The sequence below is a fragment of the Vidua macroura genome, chromosome 1, assembly GCF_024509145.1.
Source record: "Vidua macroura isolate BioBank_ID:100142 chromosome 1, ASM2450914v1, whole genome shotgun sequence".
NCBI classification, from domain to species: Eukaryota; Metazoa; Chordata; class Aves; order Passeriformes; family Viduidae; genus Vidua; species Vidua macroura.
Genome location: NC_071571.1, coordinates 32096547 through 32121838, shown reverse-complemented (window position 1 = coordinate 32121838; position 25292 = coordinate 32096547). Strand labels below are relative to the sequence as shown.

Genomic DNA, 25292 nt, shown 5'->3' with positions numbered 1-25292 from the left:
TGTCTCTTGTATGTCAGAGCCTCATTGCTTAGAGGCCAAACCTGAAATGTCTGATCCACAGCAGTGCTCTCCTTAGTAAAACTGCTGGCAAGCCAGAGGCACAGCATGCATCCTATGGATGACCATTTGAAAAAGGGAGAAGGGGAATCTTGTAACTCCAGAAAAATGCTTCAATCTTTTTATAGTTTTTCCTGATTATAAAGAGATTTGAGATATTCATGAAGTGGTTCTTAAGGACTTATCTTTTTCCCAAAAGCTTGTAATTTTGCATCTTGTGCACAATAGAGGGAATGTCTCAGATGTGATCTCCATCTGAGTTATAATATACTTCCTTTTTATCTGCATTAATCTGTGAACTAAATCCATTTTGCAGGATTTTCCTCTGTGACTCCCTCTATAATTTTTGGATAGTTAAGCAGATCTTAGCAGAAATTCTTAATGTTAAAATATGGGACAACCTTCCTAGGAAAGATTTCCCTGGTATCAAGCTCTGGCTTGGCTCTGTCTCTACAAAGCACAGTCATATCTGTACCAGAGGGAACACTTTTCATTCATGTGGCCCCTTCTTGAAATTATGCCTGGGCCCTTGTGGAGAGATTTCTCAGAATTTGTAATTGTTGATAGCTTCCAAAAGATGATTTGAAAATTGATTTTTTTTTTTTTTTTTAGTCTGACAGATATTTGTTATAATTGCAGGATTCCAGCTTTACAGAAGGCATTTTTTTGAGTGCACAAACTATTATTGTGCAGAAACTAAAAATATCAGGCTAGCACCAGCCTTGTAAAGCAGTAATGAAGTGGCATCAAGACTTTTAAATAGCTACAGAAAATAGCTTTTAAAAGTGCTATTTTTGCACACACAGACAAAGGAGAGTAAAGTGCATAGGAGAAATACAATTTTCCCTGATAAAGTTTGCAATTAAAAAGAACACATTTTCTGTAATGACATGGAAGTAGAAAAAATTGAGAGGACTGAAAGGTTGAAGGGGAAAAGAAAAACCATAGATGATTTTGTTCCAGTTTTCATGGCCCAGAGCAGGACATGGCAGCTTGCACTGTCAGGCTGGGCCACAGCCTTCCTGGTGGAGACCAGTGCTTGATGCCTCCACAGGAAAGAGTTGAAACTGCCAATAAGGCACCAGCTGTCTCTTGGTGTAGTGCTGTGAGTAAAGCAGAAAAATCATCTTTTAGCCCAGTGTATCTTCCAAACATTCTTTTAAAATTTGCTGATTCCCTTGCTTTTGTGTAATCTATCATTTAATCAGAGTTGGGTAATGAGTGTTCAGTGGATAGTAATGTTTTTACAACTTTTTTTTTCTTTCCCTTTGGCAAACTACAAATGACATCGTAGAAGTAGTGAAGAGTGTTTCCACTTAAGCTGGCCTCCTCAGTTCGAGAGGAGGCTGATGAACACGAGCTAGTGTTGCTGCTGCATCCTACTACGTTTCACAACACCCATCTGCCAGCTCGGCATGTGATCCTTCCCTCATGCCGAGCCGCAGAAACGTCCTGGTAGCCCGTCTGCCTGAGGAGGAGGGGGCCCCGACAGTGCCCACAAGGAGCTACTGGGAATGGGGATTAGCTCCATAAAACAGCAGTTCCTGCCTTAAGAACCAGTCAGTGTGACAGTGCTTTTTAATTTTCTGGAAATAAGGATGGGTACTGAATCAGGAGTGTTAGCATTAGTGTTAACCTAGTTCATAAACTCCACTGTTATCTGAAACTGCTCTTGAAGTTATACCTTTAGTGTGAAGAGAGGGGAGATTAATGAAGTATTGTAGAAGATATTGTGAGGTGCTTAATTGTATTCAGATAATGTTGCATAAATACTTATTCTGTGTTTTCAAACTTGTTTTCATTTAATTTAGATGAAGGGTGAATAGAAGCTGCCAATTTGGCCACCTCTACATGATTCGTTATTTCATAATACCTGTATCATGTTCCCTCTCACTCCTTTCCAAACTGAATTATCCTGCTCCCTTTAATCTCTTTGCAAAGGAGGCCACCCATGCATCTCATAAGTGGGTTTTTTTGCTTTTCTCTTAAACATTTCTCAAGTACCCTTTCTAGCCTTGCAGACCATTTAATGCCATTTGTCAGCCTTGATACTATGATTTTTCTTTCTCCATCTCATGCATCCTTAGCATAATGTACACTAATCTTTCTTCCTTATCAGACATTAAAGAGACTATTTCCAGCTTAGGGTGTAATGTGGGAACATGAGAGCGCATGAGAACTTTTTTGTGTGATGTGTTCAGCATCTGGGCTAATTTTGTAGCCCAAAAATTTCTTTTGAAATTTCTTCTATTTTCAGAGCTTTATTAGAATATTCTCTCAGTGGATTTTTCTATTGTATCAGTTATTTTTTAGAAAAAAAGGAGAGAAAGGGAGTTTTGATACTGATGTTATCTGTAATGATTTATCATGCTGCTTATATTTGTTGGATTCCTTTTTTTTTTTTAGAAACCAACCTTCTATTGGTAAATTATAGTAATTATACTTTAAGCAATTTCTGACTTAGCAGATTCAAGGCAGATCCTTTTAAACATTATTTAATGTGGTTTTAAAGCATTTAGCCCTCTCTTTACCTTTTTTTTTAGTATACACAGGGTTGTGTGTGTATATATATAAAAATTTAAATGGTCCAGCAGTATTATCTGGAAATACTTAAACACATGTGGTATGTGGAGTTAGTTATAATAGTTGTACTCACAGTTGCATATGATGCTCTACCTGAGACCTATTTTCAGTTGCTTTCTATGTTTTGCTTAATTCAAAACACCGAAATTGAAATAGTCCACAACATCCCTTACCTCCTTATTTCTTTTAATTGAGCATTTCAGAAGTCCTACAGTGACAGCAAGGTAAATGAGGACCTAGTGTTTGCTCTTAGCGCTGTAGGGAGGGATGTTGGCTGGGGCCAGAGGGTGGCTCTGCTGTCACCAACAAGTCCAGCCTGTGCAGTGGAGATGAGCAGTCCGTAAGAGTTGTGACCCAGTTATTCACCACACACTTTCTTAATTTGGTAGCCAGTCGAGGACTTTACAAACCCTTTTGAGGAAGACAAACCCTTTTGGTTAGGGGAATTGAATTTGTTGCCATGGCAAACTGAATCCTGCACGTTCTGGTCTCTGGTTCTGTGCTAACCTTCCTAAGCAGAAGTTGCTATTAGTTGCTAACAGTGTCTTCAGCTTGTCTTGTGATGAGCCTGAGGTCTTTCTTGCAGAAGTGCTGTGTTCCCCTTGCTACCAGAAGTGGCTTTGAAGCTGCCCTTTGAACACACAGACGTGCTGAGCACTATGGAAAATCAAGCCCTTGGTGTCCAAATTGGTCACTCAATTAGTAGTTCCTTTGACAATTTTGTCTTTGTTCTCTGTGGTTCAGCATTACATTCTTAAAACCCTGGTAATGCCACCTAAACAGAATTGTATTATAGGGTAAACTTATTATTAGTTTTGAACATTTGGATATAACTGTAAGTTCCCAGGAGAAGAATTCACTCCAGGGTTTGTATGGGATGTGGTAAATAAGCCAGAGTTATTGTTTTCAGGCGCTGCCTTTCTGGTGTGTGCAAACAATGACTTCAGCAGCTTCCAGGCTTATTTTTCTGATTCTTCCAGACTATGGTCATGGTTTCATGAGACAGTAAACTGGGTTTTGGAGGGCCTACAAGATGAAAAACACCATCACCACACGCTGCAGTGCATTGAGCCATTGCAGACTGGCAATGCCTATTCAAATGCCTTCACGAAGCCTTTGGAAAAATAACTGTGTCCTGGCAGACTGAATTGGGTATTCCATGTCAATGCTGCTTTGCCTTTACAAGGAACCAGCATGCTCTGACCTTTTTGGTGAAAATGGGCAAAGTTGCTATATTTGGGCTGTGGAGGGGTGGCAGTGATGCAGAGAGGCTGCCCAGGCTGAGAGATGCACTGGGTGACCTGGAGCTGAGCTCACCTGTCCACCACAATCTCTATTCAGGCAATGCAGTGTTATCCAATTATTACACCTTTCAAAAATAACCACCAGGAATTTATTAGGGGCTTCTTCATTTTAATTTTCCTTGTAAAGCCATGCTAACCGGGACCCTTGTTGAGGATATTCTTTCTTTTTACCAACCAAAAATAATGTCAAACTGAAGGTGCTTTGAGAAGCCTTTTTGCCATGGTCAGTTGTTGGCAGCTGGTGTGGCTGTGAGAGGAGCAGCACCTCTGCCAAGGTAATGTCACACCTCCAAGTCACAAAATGCCAGGTCTGCTCCTGCTGCACTGCAAATTGTAGTACGCCAGGGCCTGGTGGGGGCCACATCACACTAGTTAGGCTCAATTAATGTAATTAATGGAAAATGGCATTATGGTGATTTTTTGTTTTGTTTTGTGGGGTTTTTTTTGTTTGGTTGGTTTTTTTTGGTTTTTTTTTTTTTTTTGGTGTTTTTTTTTTTTTTGGGTTTTTTTTTTTTTGGTTGTTTTTTGTTTTTTTTTGTTTTTTGGGGTTTTTTTTGTGGACTTAGGTATATCAATAAAGTACTTGAAATATGCAGATGGCATTTGTGGTTTAGCCAGGCTCAGTATCTGTGATATCAGCACTGCTCTTTACCCATCCACATCCTCCTTTCCTTAGCTGGCTCTTTTGTTTTCCTTCACCACACCCTGCCCCCCCCATTAAATCAAAATTGTTTGTTTGATAAATCACATTGTACACTCAAAGTTTTTGCAGCCAAAAATTTCTATGTGGTTTTTCAACTGAATTACCCTAATACTTCTGTCTCTTTTAGCCCCTGCTATTTATGATTTCAGTTGTGTTGTCTAATTTTAATTCCTTGCCAACATGACACAGGAGTCATGGAAACAAGGGGGTGGTGGTGGTCTAATGGATTTGGTCTACATTAGTGGAAAAAATAACTTCAGGTTCTTCTGAAGCACCACAACAGCACTGTGACATTCCTGTCACTAAGTGCATGTGTGAGAGAGAAACAGTATGGATAACTGTGCTTACAGACCAGATGTCTGGAGACTAATTTCCTTACAGTGTACAGCAGAAGTCCTACAGCACTATAAGATGATTTGTATAAAATAGTCTGCTCTGAAAGTGCAGAAAACCGCTGTGATATGTTCAAAAGTGCTACTTCTAAACCTGTGAAATCTGTTTGAGAACTGCGCTATTTTAACGTGCGCATCAAGAGCTTGGTTTCACTGAAGAGTAATGTTTCCTTCCTTTTTTTTCCATGTAAAGCAGCCTCGATTTGTGGGGCTTGGTGTAGGGTAATGCTGTTTATAATGAAGTCAGAATTGGCTTTTAGAGCCTGATGAATGAAAGTCCACAGTATAAGACTGCAGCTTTTTGTGAGAGAGACATCTGTGCTATAACAAGAGCAGGAGACCCAATTTAGACAACTGCTAGAAGGAGAGCTCAAGAAAAGGAAAGACCTTTTTTTCTAGCTTAGATTAAATATTTGTACAAATAAACTTTTCAGCTGCTCATCAGAATTGCTGCTGCACCACCAACTTGGCTTTGAATTTTGTTCTGATTGCCCAACAAGGCTGTACATGAAGAGTGTTACGGAAGAGCAGCTTAAACAAAACATGTTTGTTTTGCAGCATGGGCTTTGGGCTAGAGAGAGAAATTTGGGGAGAAGGAAAAGATAGTGAGAGACATATGAAGAAATGAAAAATGTGAACAGAAACTGACTATTGCAGTAAATACATGTGAAGCAAGAAACACGTGCGGGAATTGAGTTCTGTGCTTTGAAAGTGAGTTACAATAGAGGATCTGGCTTTGAATATGACTGCAATGACTTTTCCCAACTGGATCAGCTGGTTCATTTAAAAGTGTTCTTACCCATGAAGCTTAGTCCTCACACTCACTCACACATACCCCAACTGCTGCTGAAACTTTTGTACTAGTGCATTTTAAGTACAGTCTAGTTGAAAGGCTACCTCTGCAGTGTTGATCTCATTTAAAATCCTGTTGCATGAGGCTGATGGTGATGAAAATTCAAGTTTCTTCTCAAGACAGTGCTGTAGAGAGCAAGTATCTTTGGCCAAAGAGGATTGTTTCTCTTTTTGGTTAAAGCAAGCTCCAATCCTTTGAGGAAACTTCTCGTAAATCTGTTCAGTAAAGCAACTCTTTTAAAAAACATGGGAAACCAAATCACTTGGATTAAAGCCCAGATGGACACTGTCTCTGACCAAAATGGATCAGAAGAGGATTAAGGAGCAGCATAAGTGGAGAACTCCTGCTGGAGAGAGGGGTGTGATGCTGAATATACCATTCTGGGCTGCTCCTCAGCATTAACAGCAAAGCAGTCTTTGGGTTCTTAGGCTCCTGGGAGCAGATGCAAGGGATAGTGTGTTAAGAAGTTTCTGATGGTTAATCACAAATGTATTTTAAAAGTTGTGTGGATTTAGCTTTAAAGCATTTCTTTTTGTAATGAAGATGGTGACTTTAATATGTGGATCACAATATAAAGGTGTGCTTAGCCCAGAATATAGATTTAATATAGAAATACCTTACAAAATATTGATTAGTCATTACCAAGCAAAACATAGAAAATATTGATTAATTGATTGGTGATTTGTACCACAAACTGTTGTGGTACATTTGGTATTCTAGCACTGCTCTTTGCCTGTATGAATAAGGATGAAAATGAAATTGTGTTTTGAAATGATGCAGCTTTGGGGCAGAATGGCCATGAGCTGGTGGTCTGCACAGCTCAAACATAATAACAGCTAAACACACTTGCTCATGTTGTGGCACAGTCTGCAGTGTAGAACAGCACAGGTGTTGGCATACTGTAGGGACAAAGGAATTGCTTTATCAGACTAATGAACTCTTTGGTGTCTTATTTCAACTAAACATCTCAGAAAGGATCTCTAAGCCAGGAAAAGCTTTGCTTTTCTTGTTTTAAATCCCTGACCCCACCTGAGATTCTGTTCACCCACTGGTTTCAGTGGATCCCTTAAGCAGTCTGTGGAAGAAGGTTTTCCTCTAATCTCATGCTGTGGCTCTCTTGGCTTGTGTGAGGTACAGCTGCAGACCTGCAAGACCTCACAACTCTCCTACTCATCTGTGCCAGTGTTTTAATTGTCTTAAAAGCATCTTCCAGAGACTTTTAATATATTTTAATCCCCTGAAGCATATCTGCTTCAGTAATATTTAGCAAATTTCAGAGCAAACATTCACTTAGATTCCAATTGTCAGATCCGAGGAGCAGCAGAAAAATTATTTTTTAGGGGATTGAAAAGGCAAACTCTCAGACTAGGCTAATCTCTACTTGTAGACTGAGAGGACAATTAACAACTTGTCTATGAAAACAAAACTCTTGCCAAGAAAACTTACTAGAGTCCCTACACGAGGCATGGGGAAATTCTGCACTTAGAAGCAGTAATGCAGTGCTCTAACTTGGTGAGCACTGCATTGACTTTTAAATACCTGGTTTGAAATGTTACCTTTGAAACATCTATGTGCAGTTTAAACTTTAGTAGGTGGTAAAGAGTGGAAATTGCACTGATATAGGTTGTCTCCAGGTTTGGCATATAAACTGCAGTTTATCTTAGAAATATCTTTTACATTGTAGTAAAAGTATGTGGTAGATTGGTAGATTATAATTTAGGAATTTTAATGTCATGAAGATGTAGACTGAATTTTACCTTTTTACATTTTTAGGGACTGGGGGTTTGTGCACACTTGATTGCTGGTTATAGCAAAGGGAAGTGTACTGCAATGGGAAGCAGCACAGATGCTTTTTTAATGCCTCCTGCCTTCCTTTTATCTTTGCTTCCTTGTTTTCTTCCTTTCCCATAGGGGTTTCCTCCCTTTCTTACTTACATTTCCCCTTAAGAGATTAGCTTAAGAAATGTCATTTTGGTTACAGGAGGGAGTGCAATCTTACTTTTTTCACTTCTTGGTGTAAATTGTGGACTTTTCAAGCATCAGTTAAATTTGAGACAAAACGTTAGGATGCAATACACCACAATGCTGCACTTATGTCTGTGCTAGTTACTGCCAGAGTCACCATTTTCTGCGACATTATTTCTCACCAGGAAGAAAATAAACTCTATACCATGTGAATTTTAGATGTGGTACAACTGTGGGTGTGTTAATGCTTTTACTGGAATACTCTGACGCCCTGATTTTTTCCTAGAAGCTTGTATATTTCCCCCTTCTTCATCCTCCATTTGACAAGAATAAAACTACACAAAATACAAATACTTAATTTAGATTTCTTTTGCCCCTTGTCACATACATTTACCTGTTTCTTCCTAGCTTTCTACCAAAGGAAACATTAATTGTGACTTTCAAATAATGGTGAAGATACTGTTCTGAGTGGTTCCGCTGGCATGGTGATCTTTGAGAAATCTGCCAAATAATTGTGAAACAGCTCTTCATGCTGATTATTCTTGTTACTTTCTCTACATGGACACTTCCCCACTAAGGAAGAAAATAACACTTTTATGTACAACCTAAGTGTGTTGGGAGGAAAAACCCCAATAACTCCAAACCGGGACAAAGTTAGATATATGTTTTGGAATACATGGAGACGGTTTTATTTCTGATTTGCTGCTCTCTAATTTTTTCTGCCTCTGGTTTAGTCCACTCTGAGAACAGGTGACTTGGAGGTTTATTTTCAAAGCTTGGAATATACAGTCCAGTGTGCCTTCCTAAGGTTATACTTTGTATTTTCACATTAATGAAATTTTAAATGCAGACTTTCTGATATGAGAGATAAATCAAGCAATGTGTACGTGTTATTCCTGGAATAATAATTTCTTCTTTATTGGAATGGCTGTCTTAAATTATCTGTATTCTCCTACAATCATTTTTAAAATTTTGGTGGGTTTTAGAGGCTTTTTTGTTTTGTCAATCAGCTTTGAAATTTAAATCTCTAATTTCTTTTACCTCTTATAGGTGCTGGATAGTCTGTTAGCTCAGTATGGAACTGTGGAGAACTGTGAGCAAGGTACTGTTTCAACTCTCAATTTGCTTTTAAATTTGTAGTAGGAAGTGAGTGCACACTGAACTTACCCTCCTTTTGTTGCATTTTCCTTTCTAGTGAACACTGACACGGAGACTGCAGTTGTAAATGTAACATATGGCAATAAGGACCAGGCTAGACAGTAAGTATCTTATTTAGTAGTTTCTGTCACCTAACTTGCATTTTGGAGTTCATGTTGTTGTGTCTTTATATGCGACTTTGCTTCTGATCACGTCACCATTTTAACAGTAAGTTAAGCTTTGACTTTTAAGAAAGTCTGTAATTCACCTTAATTAACAATCTTTTAAATCAACTTTTCTTTCATTTTGATAAAAAGTAAATTAATAATCTCAAAAAATTGAAAAATTGAAGAAATTTACTATATTGGGGAGAGCAGAAAATTAATTTGCCAGTGAGAGAGGATGGGAGTTACTGTTTAATGATATTTTTTAGCCACGTTTTAGTGATCCCCTCTTGCAGTGTTCATTGTGTTGTGTCTGTTTCTTCACAAACAATCATAACAAAAATAACAGGGGAAAAAAAATGTAGCTGCTAACCAGAATACAGGGCTTTTTCATTAGACAATTTAATTTGCTTCCAAACACAAAAAAGGCGTAATATGCATACCTAAAATAATTTATTTGGTATTTTTAAAATTTAGGCCACATATTTTATGCTTGCTTATATCCTCAGTAATTGAGAACATTTAATCTAGATATTAAAATTTAAAAATATTTTACTTAATCATTGTGCATACTTTTCCTTTTAAAATCTGTATTATGTACATGCTAAAGATTTAATTTTGCTTCTCTACCACAAAAAAAAGACTTGTATGGTTCTTAAGTTTTAACCTGGTGACATAAGCTTACTTCCTCTCTTTCTAGTCATAGCAGGTCAAACAAAACCAAACTCATGGAATAGCCTACAATGATCTTTCTATTTTAACTTTGAAATTTCTGCCATCTTGTGGCAAACTAAAAACAGCAGTTAAGATGCAGAGTGTGCTTATGGTATGCATTAATTCAAAATTACAAATGAAATAATATTTGTACATATAATTAAGTAATTATCATCCGTGCGTAACTTGAATGCAACACATGTATTTAATCTTTCAAAGCATTCGGTTACTTGTAAATGTATTATAAACAAATGTGATGGGAAACTTGTGTCAGTGGTATCTCCTGTGTATGCTGGAGCTGAAGGAAACAATGTTTTCCTTGAATTCAATCTTTAACTTTTCTCAAAACCTGAATTGTTCTAACAAGTTCTTCAGGTTCTTCTGTTGCTTTTGATTCTGTTGATTAGTAATTAAGAAAGGCTGTATTTCTAGTGCTGAAGAAATTTACAATGGTGCAGTGTAACAGATTAATACTACATGTGCCAGTTTCTCCTTTGAAAATATAAGAAGGAAGTACTAAAAATACCATGGAAAGAAGCATGATATATTTTTTGAGCTGTCATCTGTGATGTGCGTTCCTGGACTTGTGCACTCCCTTGTGAAGATGCAAACAACAGTTTCTTCCCCAACTTTGTGCCAAAATTTAAGGTCAATCCCAAGGAAATGCTGGGATAAGCAAAGACTGTGAAGAAGTGTCTAAGATAATGTTTTCTTTTTCATAAGAAACCATGTGACACTAACTGAGAACCTCTTGAGTTTGAAGCGGGCAGATTGGCATGCAGCATGGATGTTGTAGGGGAGCTGAAGCGATACAGGTTGAATGATAGTAGGTTGGTTCCTTGGAATGGGTAGGGAAAGCGGAGGAGCATTGATGTGCATCTGTGAATGCTTTCACGTGACACAGGTTTTCTAAGCAGAGGAGTCCATATTATGTTCAAAAAATATTAGCTGAGATTGTCTGAGTCTGGGAGGTGACCTTGCAACTGTTTAGAAATCCCTAGGAGAAATGGCTACATCAAGGTGTTTTTAGGGAAAAAAAACTGAAGAATTGGAATGAAGGCTCACTAGAGGACCTGCATGTGTGTGGGTTTTCCATAGTGACTGCAGTGCTGTTTCAGTGAAATGGTTTTCCCAGACATGACTTAGCTGCTTGGAACTGGCTGTGGGGAACGACTGTGGCAGTGGAGAGGGAGTGTGCAAGTGTTGATAGCTGATAAAGGCAGTGCTGGGCATCCTATGAAGGACATGCAGTAACAAGAACTGACTTTATCAAAAGATGTTTAGGGTTGCAAAGAGTCAGCAGCTGGTAACAATCTTTGTAGTTTGGAATTCAGCTCTTTAGGGTAAATGGTGCTCTTTGCCACAGCTTTTGGATCAAACGCCATGACATGAAGATTTCTATGCTGCCACATACAGTGGGTCCCTAGTTCTAACTGCACCTCTGCTGTACTTTTTGCAATGCACACACTAACCTCACAGTAGTGTTGGCTGACAGAACATGCAGAGTTGGCTACTTCCCTGCTGCATATCTGTTATGGCATTGCCATGACTGTTGGAGTGTGTACTGGCAGTGTGTGGTGAGTAACACAATCTGGAGATACTTTTGATAAGCAGTTCTAAGCAAGTGTGGTATGCATTGCTTGGAGGACAGTACTTTTGAATAAAACTTGTGGTTCCGCCCAGCTGGGAAACTGAGCTGCCTTCTGTCTTGCAAATTTAAGTAGTTGTGGCAGAGGTTTTTTTCCTCTAGGCTCGTACTACAGTTGTGGCATGTTCAGGTCTGCATCCAAGATTAACTTGGAAAATGAAAGCACTGAAGATTCCTGCAGTTGTTTTGAGAAAGCAGTCTTAGAGCACACAGCACTCAAAATCTGAGCTGTGCACAGTTCCTGACTTCTAGCTGGGACATAGGTCTGTGTCTTCGACCTGTTGTAGTGATACCTCTTTCCTAGCTGGAGAGGCACAGCCTGTCTTGTCAGAAAAAGCAGGATTCTGCTTCTGGCCAATGTGGCCAGAGCAAGGGAGCCAGCATGGCAGATCAGGTACTTTTTGGCAGCCCAGGAGCATTGTGGAGGGATGTGCAGAACAATGTGTGGGCCTTGGAAAGCCGCCCTTTGCTCTCTAGCACTGTGGGTAGCAAAGAGAAGGCTGGCACTATCATGTCTGACACCACAACCCTCCTCTCCTCTCCTGCAAGCACTTGGGAGGAGGAGAGCCTTTTTCCAGCTCTCAAACTGCCCCTGCTGCTCTCCTTCCCAGAAACTGGGAGAGGGCTTTATAAAGCATGTGCTCTGCTGTGGCATAGGCAATGACTGAATGCTGTGGTGGGTTGTGGAATATTTGGAAGAGAGGAGAGGGTGAGGCATAGAGCCTGGAGCCTGTGGTTCACCCTGAACAACCCAACCAGCTGCATGCAGGTGCTGAGGCGGCTTGGGGCATTCTTGCCAAAAGACAACCCCCCTTCTTCCGATATCAATCCCTGACTGCAACCAGCAGGACATGCTGACTGTGTCCTTGTGACATGCTGCCACCTAAATTATCTTCAAAAGTTATACCAACTTCTCTTTCCCTCCCCCAAAGATTCCAGGGTGTAGGATTCCAGTGTATATGCTACAAGATTTAGCTCTTTCCAGGATTTTGAAAGTCCACTGATGATCACCTCTTAATCAGAATACTTGCAAAAAAATTTTTATTACCCTTTCAATGAAGCACACATCTCTGTGTGTGTGTGTGCACAACTTGTATCCTTGAATGAATGAACCCTCATTCACATAACTAATACTTTTACATGCCATTGTGGGTCGGGGCTAATGTTGCCATAGGAATGATAATACTGAAAATTCAGTGGTGTATTATAAGTTTAGGTTTCGTTTTGGTTTTGTTTTCAGAAGTACTGGTGAAAACTATATTTTTATTTTATATAAAAAAATATTATGCTAAAGAAAATTTGCCATGTATGTCTTCTCATATGCAATTGTATCTGTTCAGGGATGAAAAAAGAAAAGTGGTATATGTAAAAGCTGCATGTGGGAGTCAAATATGTTCTCCTTCTATTGCTTAGTGTCATCACGCTATCAGGGGAAGAATGATTTCCAGCACGAGACTTGGGTGCTTTTACTGTAATAATTTATCTAGGGTGTTTAACTTCCACTAGCACAAAAGGGAGAAGAAGGCTGGGTGAGCATCCTCTTGTTGGGAGCTCATGAGGGGACAGTGGTGAGATGTCATTTTGATGGGAAAAACTCAGGAGAGTAATTTACAGAATACTTGTTAAAGGTTTCATTTTTATGTAGGAACTCTTGCTTCTGAGCAGGTGTCACATGAACATAAGCCAGGCTGTTATCCATCTTATCAGTACATAGGCAGTAGTTGCTGCAGTCTCTTAATGAATTCATTTTATTAAAAAATTCAGAACTATGCTAAGAGATTTCTGTGTACCAGCTCTTGCTGGTGTGTGAAATGGAAACATTTTCTGTTTCTACTAAGTATAAATTATAAAGGATGACTTCAGGGAGGAGGGCACCTCTTAATGGGGCAGGAAACTGAATTTTTCTCCATCTTTGTCCTCATTGAGTGACTCTTTAGGCTTTTAGCCTCTGTGTAAAAGATGGTTTGTGGCTTGTTTCAGCAGTGCTCCCTGACAGAGGTAGTCTGCATGGCCTTTATTAACGTGTGGTTGTGGAAGGAGACCCCCCAGCACTTGGGAAGGCAGAGGTCTTTGTGGGAGGACAGAGGTGGTGTTGCTGTGTTCTGGAGTTCTCAAGGTGGTCAGTCACTGAGAGTATGTGCTTTACAGAAGGAGCTTGATGTAACCTGTGTTTGGTGGACTGCAGCAATGACAATTATAATTTTCAGCTTTGCCTGAAACAGATGTCCCTGGTGCTGTGAAGAACTGGTCACTTGCTTTTAGCTGAGGCTCAGACTTCCCCTGAGAGCAGGGCTGGCTCTCTAGATAGCAGGTGCTGTCCTAGATGCTGTTCTACAGGAATTTTGCATCCCTCTAGAAGACAGCTCTTAACCGCTTGTCTCTTCCTGGATTTTCTTCTGTATCTGTCTCTCCAGCCCCCAAAGCAATGCCTAGATGCCTCTAAAATTGAGCTTGTTATGGTGCTGAAACGCTACTGAATCATCACATTTACTAATTCTAGCCCTATGTTTTGTGCCACAAAACTGGTAAAAATTAGTCCAGAACAACTGAAGAAAAGTGTATGACAGTACTTTAAAAACCTAGTGAAAATTGTCAAATATTGGAATGTGAAGGCCAGTATCAACAGCCAAAGGGACCTTTCCAAAGCTAGGGGGTTTTTTTTCTCTCTGTAAAAATGCACTAGAACTGTGTATGGGCTACATCCACTGCAAATCAGTTATCTTGGCATTCCACTATGCGTACCCAAATCAGTGTAGAATATGGGACCACAAACCCAGGAAATATCAGTTCCACAAAAGGCTTGAGAGATTGGCATTTAATTACTGATTCTTCTTCTGACTTCCCATCATTTGAACAAGTCAAACTATAAAACAAGTCAGGCTGTAAAATATGGAGAACTCAGTGACTTACAGGGTGAATTAGTGTGTTATTTTTCCATGTCATCATATGGCTTTGGTGGCTAGAGATCGTTCACTGTTGACATAATTAATTTTCCACAATGGCAAATGAACTTTTCTCAGTTTGCTTTGAATTTAAGGTACTTATAGACATACAGAACCATTTAGCAATTTATAAATTGTTATTAAGAAGAAAACCTTCTTTCCAGGACATGTGAAGTGTGTTGTGTGAAACCATGATAGCTATGAAGCCTGGTTGCAAACAACAAGCCTAGTCTTTCCTTTCCCAACCACTTCTAAGGAAGAGTGAGAAGTCTGGTGCATTGATTTACTGTCAGGTTCTTTATTAATGCTGGAATTCCGGTCAAAGATGTTTTAAAGCCAGAGGAGGCTGACGCATTTTGGGAAAGAAGCAATGTCTGAACTTGTCAAATAAATGCGTGGAGGGAAATGAGCTGGGATGGATGTTAATCTGGAGCTTATCAGCACACTTGCAAAATTGTTGGTGTTCATCTCTCCAACATCTTGATGTTTGATTCCAAAAGAAACAGGGCTTGTGCAACTGGATGCTCTGGCAGTGCTGTTTCCCTTCCTGATAGCAATTCAGCTTTCTGGTTGTTTTCAGTGAAACTCAGCGTAGAAATAGAGGTCATGGATATTTGCAACCAACAAGAAATTAGCATGTTCAGGGTGTATAAAAAGGAAAGGTCTCAGACCACTTTTCCAAGTAGGATGTCCAGAGAGAGAGAGAGAGAGTTCAGTGAAATGCCTTTCAGACATTGGAAATCTATGCAGAAATTAAAAATTGAGACAAATCCATAGAAACACAAGACTCACTGGTCTGCTCAATGTTCTTCCTGTTTTGTAAACATGTTTTATTGTGTAATAAAATGCTCTTCAAACTCCATGGAGTAAAAGTTTAAAAATATGAGCTCTGAAATAACCTCACCAAATTTTAATCCAGCTCATTTGCCACTTGCTCTAAAGGATTCTTCTATTATGGGAGTAATTACACTCCTGGCAATTCCCAAAGGACCCGTGTCTCATTTGGTTAACGGAAGTATTTAATGAACAGTGATCAGTTATTCAATATTTCACTTTCTTTGTTCATTGACATTGCCTTGGGCCTTATTTATTATCAGCCCTTATTAAACATTGTTCCAAAGACACAAATTACTTGTGTTCTTATAAGCTCTTCACTGTCAGACTGGAGTATTTTGAGGATGCTGGCTTAACTCCTGGGAGATGAGGGACCTGTTATCCTTGGTATCCAAATACCACTTCTTAACTGGGCTTCAACAACTGCTTGTGACCCAGACTGTCAAATAGAACATCCAGGAGACAAATAGTATTTTCCACTTGCTGCCCTTGAAAATGTAGGCAATTGGCTATCATCGTTCCTTATCTCTGTAGCAGAGGCAAAAAAGTGTTGCTGAGGCTAATGTTTGGTAAACTGGCTGTAAAGTCCTTCAAATGTGCATGAATGGAGGGGCTGGGTTAAGTTTCTGAATTCAGAGACCTGGTTCCATAGCATATGGTTGTTGGAGCTTTTTAATGAAAATATTGGTGAGTTCTTTAATAAAAGATGGAGACTCCCTCCCTCCCACTACTGCCCTTAATTTAAATTTTGTTTTTAAAGAAAATCTGTCAGTAATCTTTGGTCCAATATTAAGTCTGGCATTTATAAACTATCCCATATCAGTGCATATTTCAGTGGTCAGTATATTGCTGATAATCTGAATAGTAATGCTTGTTGTAGCAGAAGTTGAAATGCCTTTTTGAGGCAGATATGTTTATTTTATACCACTGGTTTACCAATGTGTTGCATGTAGCTTAGTTATTCCTACTGTTTGCTAGCTATTTAGTGTTATTAATTCTACTCTGTGAGTGGAAGGTATTCTACCTTCTGTAAATATGCCATTTTTGAGTTGAGTTGTATTCCTCCTGTGAAGAGGAGCACAAGAGCACCTGCAGATTTGTCCTTGATTAGGAAGAGGGACAGAGCAGAGGGAATGCTGAGTGACCAGGAGGTTTTCAGCATGAGGGACCACGGTGAGAGGGGGTTGGGTACATTTGGGCAGTACCCCTCTGGGATGCTTTACTAAAAGAACAAGAGAAGTAGAAACAACATTTTAAATGCCTTCTAACACTTTACTTTTATGGAGAATTTAACATAGACATGGGGCTTTAGTTTCCTTGTTAGCTTTTAAACCTACCTACAATGTGACTAATTAGTAAATTGCAAGGTGCTGTTGCAGTCTAAGGGGCATTTCAGATGCCATTTACTGGCTTTGAGTGCTTCCTTTCCTGCTGAGGTGAAGGTGCTTTCTTCTTTCATAGAAATGTTTTTTTTTTTCCCATTCCTGTCACAGCTATATCAGTTATTGTGAAAGCTCCAGCCAAATAGCTGTGCTGGCAAAAACCCTAATGAAGGTGCTGTGATAGCAGCTAAAAAGTTTTCCCTCTGGTGCAGCTTTAATTCTATTTGGGAAATTGATTTAAATTAAATCAGGCAAAAGAATGCTTTTGAGTGTATAAGCTCTGTCTCCTGTGAGGTTTTGCTGATAGGGTTGGACCAGCAAAACCTTTAAAGTGCATAGAAGCCCAGAACAAGCAAGAGCTAACTTGTAGTTCTTAATACAGTGACTTTGTGTAATCAAAATTTTGGCTGAAGAATTTAAAATGTAACTTTTCATCTTGGAATGTGTTTTTAGTTTTCCTTTCCTTTAGAAAGGACAGAAGTCTTTGTCTGAATAACTTATCATTTCATAAGGCCCTGTGTGTGCTCATGGGGCTTTTTTTTAATCTCCTCTCTCCTCCCCTTTCCAAATAAACAGAGCAATAGAAAAACTGAACGGGTTTCAGCTTGAAAACTATTCCTTGAAAGTTGCATACATCCCTGATGAGATGGCAGCCCAGCAACCTCCACAACAACATCCCCAGGGAAGACGTGGATTTGGCCAGAGGGGTCCTCCCAGGCAAGGGTCACCCGGCGCAACCACACGGCAGAAACCACAGTCGGATGTTCCTCTACGGATGCTGGTTCCCACACAGTTTGTAGGAGCCATTATCGGGAAAGAAGGAGCAACAATCAGAAACATTACCAAGCAGACACAGTCCAAGTAAGTTATTTTACAAAACTGATTAATAGCTTTAATGTTGTGTCATCGTTGCTTGTGTAAAGAGGAATTTGTAAAACTTCATTACTAATCTGCATGGTCAGACAGCAAATTAAGATAACAGAGAACAGGAAATATTTTGCAATATTCATTTAAGGACTGGATTCTGTCCTTGATACGTGTTCAAATACTAACTGACTTTTTTATTCCTCTGTAAAAGAGGAGTGCTAGCAGGATGGTACTCCGTTGGAGAGTTTTGCTTACAGATGTACTGATATGGTTCTAGCACAAAAAGTGAAACTGAAAGAGCTGTTATATGTTGTTCTGGGGGACATACAGTCAGTATGGTGATGTACCCAAGTGTCCCAGGTGTACTTCAAGTGTTTATTCTAGTTTTCGCTTGATTAGGGCATTCTTAGGATTTGTAAATGTTGTCAATTCAAGATGAGGGGGAGGAAAAGCCCTAAACAAAGAACCTTTTTATCTCCCCTCACTACTTCTTATACCTTACCCCCCTCTGTTTCTGGAAAATACATTTGTTGCTGTCAAGTTGCAGACCACACCAAAACACAGATTAAGGAAATGCACGGGAGGCAAAAAGCAAGCTGCTAAGTGACCTAAGGAGCTCAGAGCACTGGGGTCTAGAGATGCTGGAAGAGATTGTTTCCAGTGCATGTTAAATCCTACCCACAAGGAAGAGCTCAGCACAGATGCAAAGGGAGGTGGGGTTCTTATTCCAAGAATTTTTCCAGGATACCTCTAAAAGCAGAGAATTAAAATGCTGCTTTCAGCAGCCCACTGTAGGAGCCCGCAGCTCTGCAGTTGCAGCGGGCAGGATCCGGGAATATGAGCTGTGTGTGAGGGGAGTGAGGGTGGGTGGGAGCCTCCATTTTGAGAGTAGTTAATGAGGATAAGGGACTCCTCTTTAATTACACCCCAACCCCCAACAAACAGGCTTACCCCCCTCCCCAAACCCAGGATTATCGTGATGCTCCTTCCAAACTCTCATTAGCACAATGCAACCCAGGAGACTATTTAGCATGTTTAACAACACAGGTTTAAGAGATTTGTGGGCTCTTGACAAGACTTGGTTGTAATTTTTCTACGGCTAACCAATTTTTCAGGTGATATATAAAACATCTAATTCTTAGACCATAAAAATCCTAGAAGATTGGCATAAGGAAAGCTTTTCTATCCAGAAGAAGGGTGGGTAGAGCAGAAATAATTGCAGGCTGCTAACTTTACAGATATATGACTTTGAGAATGATGCTTTCATGGGTTTGGGGGTTAAAAAAAGGAAATTTCATCTACTTTCAGTTCCACCAAGGATTGCCAAGATGGGTTTCTTGGAAAATGCTTCATCGTGAAACAAAATGAGTTTTCAATACTTGAAAGAACAGCAAAAATAAAGGGGCTCCTTGAAAAACTGCACGGTTGTTTCAGTTAGAAAACAGCTGTTATATGTGGAAGAGGGATAAAAACAAAAAGCAGAGGTGGAAAGAATATGTGAGCTGCAGTTATTGGCAGGGAAAAGTAATAGCCAAGGCCTTGTCTTTATGCAGGTCATAATTCATTTTCGTGAAATTCCTAGAGCTACATAAACCTGAACAAGGCTAGTAGTTTCAGGGTGGTAGAGGTTAGACTAGAGTAAAGGTAATATAGGGACAAAATCAGGCTGGAAAAGTATAAGAAACTAATCTTGTGGATGGATGCAAAGTACTACCAGAGGAATGCTGGGAAACTGCTGCTGATGTATTTAAACTAAGATGGGACAAAGCCTGACTGTCCTGCAGCTGCACAGTCATTCTAAGTGCAGCAGTGGGGCTGGAGATGGAGCACTGGGAAAACTTGATGAGATGTTGTCTTCAGGGGTTTACCACCTTGTCTGTCTAACAACTCCCCTGAATATCTTGATGGGAGTTTACCAAGAAAAGGAGATCCCGGTGTTCACAAAGGTGGGGTTTAGCTGGTAAAATCAGGATAGGAGAGGCTCTTCATAACACACAAATTTGTATTTAGGGTATGCTTAAGTAGTTGAAAGCTTTTCAAAATTAAACTACTAATATATAGTCACTGTTAGCTCAAAATAAGTTAGTTTTATGACAGTTGGAAATACACAAGGCTTACCTTAGAGTATGTGGTTACAGTTAGTGTTTTTCTTTCTTTCAAGAATTGATATTCATCGTAAAGAGAATGCAGGTGCTGCTGAGAAACCAATTACCATCCACTCAACTCCTGAAGGCTGCTCAACAGCTTGTAAAATTATTATGGAGATCATGCAAAAGGAAGCTCAAGATACTAAATTGTGAGTAAAAAGCATTTCATTGTGGAAGCGTTAAAAATTCTGAGTTCTCACTAGCTCCATTTAAAGATGTCGTCTTTAAAGCTATTAACAAGTGAATATTTGCTATTATCTGTATCTAAGTAGGTAAAGGAACTGAGATATTTTACCTTTCAGGACAGTCTACTTGCTTAATTAGCCCCCAGAATGCTTCTATGATTTCAGTTGTTGCCTGACTTTGATTTTGAGGTGAACTGGACCAAATACGGAAGTTTCTTGAGCAACAGACAGCTTTTAGTCCGAGTGAGCATAACAAGTTGTGAGCCCTCACTAAAAGCTTTAAGATATATTTCTTCCCTCCCAACAGCTCTGGTTACTTCAGTCTGAGCTTTATTCAGTTGAAGGTGCATTGCAATTAAGCCATAGGTGATAGTGCTGAAAAGCCCATTGCACCTGGACTTATTCTGCACCCAGTGAAAACATACGAATGGGAATTGTGGATATTTCTATGAAAATTAAATTCATCTGTAACATGCATAAAAGCTTGTACTCTGGTCTGCAAGAGTCTCACTAGGTAAAACTTGTATTACAGTACAGAAGAAATTCCCTTGAAGATACTGGCACACAACAACTTTGTCGGGCGACTTATTGGCAAAGAAGGAAGAAACCTGAAGAAAATTGAACAGGACACAGATACTAAAATCACGATATCGCCGTAAGTTTTTGGTGGCTTAATCTTTCAGTGAGATGTCAAATGGCAGCAATGCTGCTGTGGGACATTCAGGTAGAGTTCTTACAAAAATATTCTGTGTGTTGAAGGCTGAGATAACAGCCCTTCAGAGGCCTTTCCATCATATGGCTTAAACTGTTACTTAAGCTCAGTTAAATTTTATGTAAACAATGAGTCTTCATGGTAAACTCAGTCAAGAGCAAGCCTAAAAATAACATAGGCTACGTGGAGCCTGTGTTATACTATATTTTAAGTGTCAGTTGTTTTTAACATATTATACCATATGTAATGATGAGTGTTTGAAACTATAAGTCTGGATCAGTTCTGAGCTATGTGTGAAAAAGAGTGAAATTAGTGATGTTTTAGTTTCCAATATATATCAAATTTTTGGACTAGAAGGAAAGAAATAGAGCAAATGAATACTGAAAATGGTATCTTTATCTTTAGTAGCAGGTCTGTCTCTCTTGGCCACTAGCAGCCAAATTATCATACATTGGCTAGTCTGCTGCAAAGTAATAGCTTTTGGTCTGAGTCTGTGAGGGTAACCGAGACCTATTCAAATTTAGCTGAGATTAAACAGGAGTTTTCACCTTTACTGGAAATCTGTAAATCACTGATTAGATTAACATCTCTGTAGAAGCTTGGCAGTAAATAGTAGTTTTACCCTGGAGTAATATCTTCAGAGAACCTCCTGTTCTGAATAATGAATGCTCTGGCATGGACTTCCAAGCATTTGAAGGCATCCTGGATTTGGCTTTAGCCAGGAAGGGTGAGAATTAGGCTTACAGGCTGTAGGAAAGGGAAAAGGTTTGGAAGACACATGAAGATGTATGAAGAGGTGTGAATACATGCAGGAGACAAAAAAAGTAGTGCAGGAAATAGCTCAAATGAGGACAAGGAAGCTGGGAGTCCATGTAGCTCTTCAAAAAGAGGAAAACATTTGGATGAAAGCACCTGAGGCCTTCCTTAAAGGTGTGTAAGTGTTCATGTAATTAGTCTGAGGAAGAGAAACAAATAGAGAAAAAGCACCTAAGTAAGTGTGTTTCAAGAATAGATTTTGTAAGGCCAGCATGCTCTCTTGAATGTGTTTGCATAAACATTTTGTCTGCAAACAATACACAGACTATTAATGTTAAAAGAGGAAAAAATGTATCCAGAGTACATGAAAAAATGGTCTTCTTTCCATGAAATCCACTTGTCTTTATTGATGATGACACAAATAACACATTGTCTGTAAACAGCTACAGAGTATTTTTTAATTTAGTGAGTTAAAGGTTTATTTGCATTAAAATCTTGGTTTCAAGATTCTATTGTCGTACTATGCTTAAAATAACCCCCTGAAGTCATCTGGTGTAATCAATACAAAAATGAGAGCATATATGCCCATTGATTTTGCTATTTCTAATTAGTCTTTCTCATGATCTCTTCATTCAGGCTTTTTGGTAAGCTTGTCCATAAATTTAAACTAAGGCAGCTGGTTTGGGAAAGTGTTTCCTCTCTTTGGGATGTTTCCCAACGCTTTCCTTCCTGAGGCAGTACTTCAGTGCTCATGCACTGGAGAGTTAAGGACTGCTGAGTGGATGTGTTCTGTGCCTGCCACTGCTTGGCTGAGCTGTGCAGGTTGCCACGCTGCCTGCCGTGCAGGAAGGCAAGGCCTCGGATGCTGCTTCCTCTCTCCTTCCTGCCACGGGCTTCCTCACTCCTGCATCGTGCTCTGGACTTTGTCTTCACCTCTTTACCTCTTCCCAGTACGTGGCTATGCCATGGCTTCCCAGAGTGTTTAACCCATGTTATCACAGCAGGTTAGCATTTGTTGCCAAATAGAGCACTGGTTTAATGCTGTCACCCTTTCATTTTCCCCAAGGAGTTACTAGTGTTCAGCAGCAAATGTTGATTTGCTCACAGCTTTTCTTTTCCCCATTTTGAGGGTTTGGAGGATCCCCTGCAGTTTCACTGAGGCTGGGCTTTTCTCCAGTTTCCTTAAGGAATACACTATAGCTCTCAAGGAAAGAAAGTTTCTTGCTGTGTGTTTCTGGGATATCTAAAATGAGTGTCTGAAGCCCCTCTCCCTTTTGGTTGTGCTGGTGTGGAGTGTGAAATGGGGCATTGCTGCACTGCCCTGAAGCAGCTCCCTGTGTTCCTCCAGAGTGTGGTGGCTTTATTTTGTCAGCACCTAAGTATGTCCCAGCCATCCCAGGCCAAACCTCGCTGTGAGGGTTTTGTTGTGTTCCCCATGAGGACAGAGTTTCCCCAGATTGTCTGAGAACTGTGTTTGAGCCCTCTTATGAATTGATACTACAGTCTTTGGTGGGCAAACTCAACATGCTTGGATGTTGTCGCACTCAAATGATAAATCTGGATTATCTTCTTTGTTTGCTAATTAACTGTGCTTCTTTGTCATTTGCAGATTGCAAGACTTGACACTCTATAATCCAGAAAGGACCATTACAGTTAAAGGCAGTATTGAAACTTGTGCCAAGGCTGAGGAAGAAATCATGAAGAAAATCAGGGAGTCCTATGAAAATGATATTGCTGCTATGAATGTGAGTTTTTTTCGGGCGTGGGCTCTTTCTGGGACTAAAACCACGGAAGGATTTTGGGTGTGAGGGACCCCTGGAGGTTGCCTGGCCTAGCAGTGGGTTTGCTCAATGTAGCCCACACTTCAAAGTTAAACCAGGTTGTGTAGGGACTTGTATTCTCCTTAACATTTTCATGGATAGAAAACCCTTAGTGTCTCTGGGCAGCCTGTGCCCTGTCTCACTGCTCTCATGATGATTTTTTTTTCCTAATATCACATCAGAATTTTCTGTTGCAGCCTCTCTGTTGCCTCATTTATTTGTGGGAGTGTGGGCAAGCATTTTTGTTATTTATTTGTGTGTTATTTTAATGGAGTCTTCTTCTGGTTTATTTTTGAGTGGAAAAACTGAGAACTTTATTTAGATTGAGGAAATTAATGAGCATTTAACTTTTTTCTTGTTGCAAAAACCTGAAGCAGGGTGTGTTTGTGCTGTTGTGGCTTATGTGCTCTGGCTTGCATGTTTTTTAAAGAAGTGATTCAGTCTCATCACATAAATAGCACAATAATGTGTGGAAGACAGATCCCTCCTGTTTTTAATTATTTAATTTAAGAAGGACTTATGAAGTTTTTTTTCTTGATATAGATGATAAAGACATTTAGCTATTTGAAGATGTTTGGTGATTATACAACGAAAACAACATAACTCATTAGTTTGCCAAAGTATTACTAATGCATATTGAGAAATGATTGAGATTTTTGATAGTTAGGAAAAGCATTGTATGTGCATGTGTATCCAAATCTTATGGTCTAGAGTTAGAATGGAAATATTTTTTCAGTTTACAATAGTCCTGACTTTCTAGAAATGTCTGTTATTCATGCTTGTCCTACCAAGTGAATATTCTCCCCACTTTTCCCCCCTGCCTCCCCCACACAAAGCAAATTGCAGTGTATGAGCTACACATGAGAAACAAAGTATTCAATAGTGGTGCATTTTTGTTTCATATAACAACCAGGAACATGGGGTGAGTTAGAGACTGCATTGCTATTTGACAAAGGTATGGAAAGTTAAAAAATTAACTCTGTTACTGTATAGATTTCAAGTTTAGTTTGTAGTGATTATAAGGTAGTTTCTGAGGTGGTGAAGCTTTGAGGTTTTTGGTGTCTTGTGATTGACTTATCTTAATGGCCTAAGATAGTGTCTGTCTCTCTAGCTGAAATCTTTCTAAAGCATATTAATGTTTTTGAGTAATAATCTGGAAAAGGGTTCTGACAAGTTTTGTATCAGACAACAAATGCTTCCTACCATGTGATGATGTCGCTTTTCTCAGGTGTGGTCAAGGAAGGGACATGCAACTTTATAGCTGATCCTTTCCCAGCAATTGCTGGAGGTATCTCACTTCATCTTTTGCAATGGAGGGAGGATGGGGTGATAGTATCACATATCTGTTCCCCCAGTGTAAGACAAGCAGGGCTTTGTGCATGATCTGTCTGTTTCTACAGGGCTGTCTTTTTAGTATAAGGACGAAATTACTGTTTTTCTGATAAATTTATTCACTCTGAAAGTAAATAGTACTATTATCTGAATATCTTGCTGTAAAATTTGAAATGTGTTATGATGATTAAGTTGTAGGAAGTGATCTCCATCTGCTTTTCCTACTATGTGTTTTTAATGTTATTGGTCTGTACATGTATCTAGGAAACAGGTTTGAAGGAGGGTCCTTTGGGTAGTGGAGAGTAATTATTTTTTAAAATAACATCCCAAAAGGTTATTAGCATATGCCAACTAGGATTTTATTAAAGTTAATAACCAGGACTCTAAATCTTGACACTTCTGCCATTGCAGCTTCAAGCACATTTAATTCCTGGATTAAATCTGAATGCCTTGGGTCTGTTCCCACCTTCTTCTTCAGGAATACCACCTCCTGCAGTGAGTGTTGCCTCCGCTGCTGCTGCTGCTTCATATCCACCATTTGGGGTAAGGGAAGCTCTGATTTTGGATGGGTAGTGGATGGTGATACTAATCTCTGCAATGCTGCTGTTCAAAACTAAAAAGAATGCTGCATTTTTTGCCTTTTTTCCCAGAAAATTTGGGAAAGGTGTTTTTCTAGATGTGTTCTGTCATTTTCCTAAATGTTGTCTGTCTTCCTGCTTGCACACTGAAAAGTATTTCATGTGGCTGCAGTTGGGAGCAGGCATTAATTGCTTTTCTAGTGAAATGCTCAGTGAA

At 39.5% G+C, this 25292-nt stretch overlaps 1 protein-coding gene across 2 annotated transcripts in view; it reads left to right on the top strand.

The window, feature by feature from the left end:
* Positions 1-25292, top strand: part of IGF2BP3 (insulin like growth factor 2 mRNA binding protein 3) — a 113043-nt gene that overhangs the window by 61153 nt on the left and 26598 nt on the right. For both annotated transcript variants that reach the window (XM_053984870.1, XM_053984878.1), the window contains 7 exons: positions 8908-8959; positions 9053-9116; positions 17255-17539; positions 19707-19841; positions 20410-20532; positions 22955-23090; positions 24909-25040. In XM_053984870.1, the coding sequence (XP_053840845.1) occupies positions 8908-8959; positions 9053-9116; positions 17255-17539; positions 19707-19841; positions 20410-20532; positions 22955-23090; positions 24909-25040 (927 nt within the window). The remainder of the gene's footprint in view (positions 1-8907; positions 8960-9052; positions 9117-17254; positions 17540-19706; positions 19842-20409; positions 20533-22954; positions 23091-24908; positions 25041-25292) is intronic.